A 7,181-nucleotide genomic window follows, 5' to 3' on the forward strand; every position below is an offset into this window, starting at 1 on the left:
ACATGTCACACTGCTCACATCTTCTCTTAAAGGCGATCATGGAAATAACAGGAGTTGTCGCTATAGCGACAAAACGGCCGAGACCGAATCCTGGTTTTACATTTTAATGGCTAATAAGCGTCGCAGGAAACCGTTCCAGACTGGAAACCTTGGCAGACAGAGGTATTTAAACTCTTACGGCCGCTAGCATCTTTAGCAGCTAACCATACCATCACCATATGTTTACATTCGATCGATATTTTGGTCCCCGAAAACTCATTTCCTGTCCAAATCCTGCACATATGAGACGGAACAGAATGAGGGACACCTCCGCACCTTTGTAAAACAATTTTAATCACTGAAAAATCTTAACGCTACAGTCTCTGTGTTCAATATTTCTTATGATCGGTACGAAGCAGGACTCACGTTTGGTATTCTTAAATACAGACTTTAGGGAGTTTTGCATAATTACCTATACAGACACATGAGAACGTGGAAGTAGGTATAAAACGACATCAATGAAATGCAAAACTTAAAGTCCCTGTACATAGAAAAATAAATTAATTACCTTGCATCATTATTTTCCTGTTTGTTAATTATTTCAATCTCAACACACCAAATGAGTTGTAATAAATCCTTCACACTGTCAGATGAACACAAATACTTATTTACATTGAAAAGGAGGTTAAAATAATAATAATAATAATAAAAAAAAGAAGCACTGAGCTAATTTTTAAACAGCTTATTCTGATAGGATAGGACAAAAACATAGGACAGAGAAGACCATATTTACACAATCATCCATCCGAGTAGGTTTTCTGCTCAACACAAGACATTTTAATAATAATAATAATAATAATAATTAAAAAAAATAAAAATAAAATTCTTACAAGGTTCAAAGGAAATGAGAGACAAATTTTGTGACAATTGAGAACAGTAGTATAAAAATGTTTGACGACTGGGCTCCAAAATATCACCGTGCACCCGTTACAGATCAAACTCAAATAAATAAAAATAAAAAAAAAGAAAGAAAGAAAGGAGGAATATAAAGTTGGCTTAAGAAATCATCATTGCAGCACAAATATAGTCAATCGCAGGCATGTGCCGATAATCGGGTTCGAGACATATCACGATATTCCACGTGAACAATATTGGACACGATACTGTCTTACTTGTGAGGACTCGGTGGTCTCAGCTCAGGAGGTCCTTACTTTTGGACTATTTTAAGGAGCGCTGTGTGGTCATGCAACAATAAAACACAATAATACTGTAAAAATTAATTAAAGCCAAAAAAAACAACAACAACAACAACAAAGTGAAGCGATTATCGTGATATAGATGTTTCATATCGGCACATGCCCCGGTGAATCCCACAGAGCTGAGCTTGGTCACCATGCCTGAGTGACAGTGATTGGTAGCCATACTTTGAAATTGTCAATATTTCAAAAAGCAGACTGAGTGGAATATAAAAAGGAAGCGAGAGTGGCAGCGTCTCCAGTGTGTATCCTCAGCACGAGGGCATGAAGGGAGATGCCAGGCACTTGGGTACGGGTCCTGGTATTTTAACTATTTCAGTCTTGGCTCGGAGAGGTAGGTGCTCGTTTAGGAGTTCAGCAGGATCGGTGCGTCCCTGTTTGGCCCTCTGAGGCGAAGGCCTTCGTGGTGGATTAAACGCTTCAGATTTGATATTTGATTCCCCCCCCACAAACAGATAAAGCAGGTTTTTTTTTTTTTTTTTTTTAAAAAGAAAAAAAAGAAAAGAAAAGAAATGTGTCCTAAGCTAGTCCAGTTTTTTTTTTTGTGTGTGTTTTTTTTTTTGTTAAAGAGGTAACAGTGGTGAGCAGATGCATTTAGTCTCCAGCCAAGATCACTCAGCACCTCCCTCGACAGTGATTCACACCAATATGTCACTTAGAAGCGTGTGTGTGTGTGTGTGTGTGTGTATGTGTCTTGACCCCGAAAGTGGTCCCCCAGTACCCTAACCTTTACAGCAAGTTATTTTGTCCAATTCAGTGCAACGTTAGAGCTTGAGATATTAGGCCGAGTCACATTTGTACGTGTATGTGTGTGTGTGTGTGTGTGTGTGTGTGTGTGCGTGTGCGTGTGTGCATTAGTTTGTAGCTGCTCTGATGGGATGGTTGGCCCCCAAGATGGCTGGCTTTCTCCTTCAGCAGTCCGGTTCCACCTGTTCAGGTTTTCTCCTGCCCTGTGACGCTCACGGTTTTCTCACCCAGCCTCTGTATGACCACAAAGAACAAAACGAAGACGATAAACTTTAAGAGTGAGTCAGAAAAATAAATAAATCCCACCTATTTAAAACTCTCAAAAAGTCACCAACGAACAACGAAGATCTCGGTCTCACTGAAAGGGGCTTTTCCACGTCACATCCTGAAACCAGAACCAGCCTAACAGGAATTAAAGGAATGTCTAGTTCGTTATCCACCGAGGAGAGAGAAAATATCCAAATAATAATAATAATAATAATAATAATAATAATTTTTATATGCCGTAACAAGGAAGAATCAGCCATTTGATGAACCAGCTCCAAAACAACTTTGTGCCTTCACGACTGTACGTTATTTTACACACACATTTTCTACCACATCCACTCATCAGACAAGACCAACGCACGGTTTTAAACCTCACGACCGGCGATAAATTTCATACGGTCGATATTATATGTTAATTCCTTCCTAGCTGTGGTATACTGTGAGTTTACTGCGCGCTTGTGAAGAATCTCGCCTCAGTCTTCCCTCTTGCTCTTGTGTTGCGACAGCAAATTTCCCCTCGGGGATCAATAAAACACTCTCCCGATCTATCCATTTATCTATTTATCCAGTAAACAACGCTATTGAGCCCGACCCCTGACTGCCGTTAGCTTTTGTGGGTGGCGGGGTCTTGAGCAGGAACCAAAAACTGTTCAAGTGCTAACTTTTGCTCCTGGACCGGTGGCTGATGGGAGAAGCGCTGGTTTCAGTTCAGTGCAGGCCAAGGTTTGAGTGATCTGTGCGGTGGAAAAACACCTCGCATGACGACAAGCACGCCGATACCCGAACTACTAGTTCAGAGCGGCGAGTTAAACAATAACGTCAACGGACCCGGATTACTAGCGAGGAGCCGAACCTTCGGCTTAACCGAGGGTGGAGATAAAAATGTCAATAATACAAATGACATGCGGTTCTTCTGAATGTGTTACATTACTGACCACAGCTTTCTGATTGCTGTTGTCAGTGTGCAAAGCCAGGAAGGGATTGGCAGTGATGGCACCCTGAGCGGCAGGAAGCAGGTTGTTAATGGGAAGCTGGGCGGAGGAAAGCTGCTGCAGATCGTGTTGTTGTTGTTGCTGCTGCTGCATCAGCTGGTAGAGCAAAGCCTGCTGTTGCTCCTGCATCACACACACACACACAAACGCACACTTCAGCTCTCATTGTTGCAACAACGTTAGATCTGTAAGATCAAACGCAACCAAACTGCACTGTAACAAAATCCACTAACGCCTACAAGTTTTGTTTACGTCATACTGTGTAAACCACGTTAGCACGTCATGGAGATTAGTGAATAACTGCGTTCACTCGTGAAAGGCTTTGAAACGAAAGACGGGCAGTTCCGGAGTGATTGTGCCGAACTAGAGCCTTCAAGAATTCAAAAAATGTGCGAGTTATTAAAAATAAAAAAAAGCAAAAAAGGCAGATACACAGCCTAAAGCCATATGGTGTGTGTGTGTGTGTGTGTGTGTGTAAATGGTACCGGCGTGGGCTGCTGGGAATTGATGAGCTGCTGCAGCTGTTGCTGATGGAGGAGAATTTGTCTCTGCTGCTCAGTGAGGAGCTTCACTGCACTAAAACACACACACACACACACACGCACACACATCAGTGCACTGCATTTACACAGTAAATGGTTAAATAGTAAAATGTCCTACTGCTGCAAACTCAAACTGTGATCAGCAGCTTAAAATCGCACGAATGTACAAGGCATTCATCCATTTATCTTTAGTAAACAATTCTATATTCTTCCCAACGTCCCGGTGGATCTGGAGCATATCCCGGGAAAACCGAGAGGCGGGAATACACCCTCTGGTGTAGGTGTACTAGTTCACTGTAGGTGCCACGAACGCGCACGCACACACGTTCACACCTAAGCAGTCCCTCCGAGATTTCCGTGATATTCCGCAGAGATATCACCGCAAAATCGGGCAAACTACGCGAGACTCCGAGGAGCTCGCGATCTTTTCAAAATCGCCCGAGATTTGGTCCAAGACGCGTCGTCGCGAATCGAGCGCATTTGGCCAAAGCCTTCTTCGATTCACGTGCGTCGGGACACGGGTACAACTAAACGGTCTCGTGAAAGAGCGCGCAAAACTATTTCACACGACTGCGATTTCAAAATCAAACATGCAACGATCACACACACACACACACACACACAAAAACCCTCCACGTAATCCTGTATGGACTGGCTAAGGGCGATTTGCATAGCCGATCCACATGCCATGTTTTCGGAGGTAGGTAACAGTAACCGAACTCGGCACTGAATCGAGAACCCTCGCGCTATGACGCGTTGGTTGACCATGCCGTCGTCATGCCCGCCGAGTAAAACGTTCTTTCCTGACCTTTTAAAAACACTTGTGTATTTGAAATAATGCCGTATGCCTGAATGAACCGTTCGAGCCGTTTTACGCTCCGGAGCGGAAAGTACACCGGAATGTTCTTGCACACAGCGAAACGGAATCCCACGCAGCTCCTCACCTGCTTTTCGCTGTGGTCACGATGCTGCACCCAACAAGCAGAAGCGAGAGAGACAGACAGAGATCAGACAAAGAAGAGATGAAGGTCATGACATGCAGGCAAGGTCTACAATACTACGAGCAAATGACAAAAGACCAATAGGCATGTGCTGATATTCAATTCCTGTAGCATCACAACTGCATAAAATATACATTTGGGCAAAACTGAACTGCCCTGAGGCAGGAGGTGAGAGAGTCTTTTCTTTTTGGACTCGAATGAACATACTTGGAGAAGAAGAGCAGCAGCGAGGAACACTCCATACTGTGGTGTTATTTTTCCACACCAGTACTTCCTGAAAAATTACACCCCCTTGCTGCAGTCTTTCCGGCACCCGGATAGTATCTCCCAAGCCGTCAATCGTACAACGAGGACGGAAGGAGACTTCGGTGCGACTTAATGACGATATACCCAGTAAACATGAGCAGTGTGTCTGAAGTCCACTTCTTCAGAAGCATCTGTGTAAAGATGTGCAGCAGTTCTAAAGGAAGACCGTTTGTAACGTGATGACGCCTTCAAATATTACCAAAAGAAAGAAGAAGCAGTCCATCAAGGAGCAACTCTCACAAGTCGATCATGCTAAACGGATATCTTGAGGTCATGCTATTGGTTGCAAACACGGTACAGCGTCGGTCGAGTTCGCTTGTTTTTTTTCTTCGACGGATGCAAAGCAATGACGTCATACCATATAACGCATTAATAGGAGATTCGAGCTGACGGTTCGAGCTTTCACAGCAATCTTCCGGGATAGTTTTTTTTTTTTTTCCCCCTCAGAGGACGTACGTGTCGCTTTAAATCTGTCCAGAATAGCAAACAAGCAGCTGTCCTCGTGCCAACCTCCAAATGGACGAACATTTCTCTCAGAAACCCACTCTAGCATTAGAAGCATCAACGACGTAGTGGAGCGCATGTTATTCCTCCGACGCCACAGCAATTTCCAAACACAACCCATTTTTAATTATTAAAAGGACACCACTGCTTACGTTTCAGCCACCGGTAGTTACACTAAATGTTGCGATATGGCTGCAAAACAACTCGGTTCCCGTTATCCGTTATATTATAACGTCACACCAGCCGCAGTTCTCTTCGAGTCGATAAGACCAAAAATGAAATATCCAGCTTGTGATGTTACCGAGAAATCGCAAAGACCTCGGTCCTGAAGACGTTCCTAAGTCTGAAAACCCAAAGTTAGAGCTTCAGTTCTGACCGTTACAAAGTGCTGACACCGGAGACTCCTTCCGAAGATGTCAACAATTACACGTCGTGAACCTGCTTACGCAGAGCGTCCGCCGTTACAAGTCCCGGAGACTTAGCTGTTATTGTAGAAACAAAACCGTGCTACTACGAGTCCGTGGATGGAACACTAATTGGGCCGTTGGTTATGGCTCTGGGATGCTGATCAGAAGCTCGGGTGGTTCAAGCCCCAGCACCGCCGTTGTTTGGCCCTCGAGCAAGGACCCTATCTGCTCCAGGGGCGCCGTATCATGGCCGGCCCTGTGCTCTGACCCCAACCTCCTAACAAGCTGGAATATGCGAACAACTATTTCACTGCGCTCTAATGTACGCGACGTGAGACAAGGTTTCTTCCTCTGTTTGACTTACGGCTGGGACTACTGTCAGAGCTATGCCGTCAGACGAAATTACAAACACTTTGTGACCAATAAGAATTGAGAATTCGTGTGTGTCGTGGTACGATTTCACAAGTTTTGCAGTATAACTGATTTTCAGCACATGCCTACTAATATGATACAAATCCAATGTGTCCCACTGCATCCTTCCAGCAAGCAAACAAGCAAGCAAGCACATGCATTACAGTGTGTGTGTGTGTGTGTGTGCGCGTATATTACAACCATTACATATTACATTACATATACATGGTCACGCTATCAAATCTTGATTGTATTATAAAATCACACAAATTCTGAATGACGTCTTCTCTGACAGACCTGTTGTTGAGGGCACCACTGATGGGCAGGGAGGTGGAGGTGATGGAGGAAGGGTGAGGGTGAGGGCTGGAGGATTGAATCACACCGTTCAGAGCCCCCACGATGCCACTCATGGCCCCGTGGGCGCCCTGCAGCGCCCCCATCAGGCCGTTCACCTGTTGCTGAGGGGGGCTGTGGGCCACTGAGGTAGGAGTGGAGAGGGAGGAGGTGCTGCTAGAGCTGCTATGGCCACCAATCAGGAGATCCTGCACAGAAAAGAAAAGACAAACAAAAACAAAACAAAAAAACAGAGAGGGGAGCATGGTTGTGAAGATCTTCAGTCATCCAGGACATTCTGAACATTCAGCAGGTGAAGGGGCTGTTATCGTCATCAAGACGTTTCCCTGCGTCATCAGAACTAATAAAGCTCTCTGAGTGATGAGGGAAGACATGTCTTCAGGATTATAACGAGCCCAGCTGCCTTGTTTTACCA

The 7,181-nt window shown here is 44.5% G+C and overlaps 1 protein-coding gene across 10 annotated transcripts in view; it reads right to left on the reverse strand.

Annotated features, from left to right (window-relative positions):
- Positions 1-312: 312 nt before the first annotated feature.
- The window catches only part of mllt10 (MLLT10 histone lysine methyltransferase DOT1L cofactor), a 75,866-nt gene continuing 68,997 nt past the window's right edge, over positions 313-7,181 (reverse strand). For 4 of the 10 annotated variants that reach the window (XM_017453100.3, XM_017453096.3, XM_017453102.3 and 1 more), the window contains 5 exons: positions 6,710-6,954; positions 4,728-4,751; positions 3,727-3,817; positions 3,185-3,364; positions 313-2,216 (listed from right to left, as the gene is read on the reverse strand). In XM_017453100.3, the coding sequence (XP_017308589.1) occupies positions 2,169-2,216; positions 3,185-3,364; positions 3,727-3,817; positions 4,728-4,751; positions 6,710-6,954 (588 nt within the window). In that variant the 3' untranslated portion in view covers positions 313-2,168. The other 6 variants (XM_017453101.3, XM_017453098.3, XM_047150226.2 and 3 more) reach the window with 6 other exon arrangements.

This window comes from Ictalurus punctatus, chromosome 23 (genome assembly GCF_001660625.3).
Source record: "Ictalurus punctatus breed USDA103 chromosome 23, Coco_2.0, whole genome shotgun sequence".
NCBI classification, from domain to species: Eukaryota; Metazoa; Chordata; class Actinopteri; order Siluriformes; family Ictaluridae; genus Ictalurus; species Ictalurus punctatus.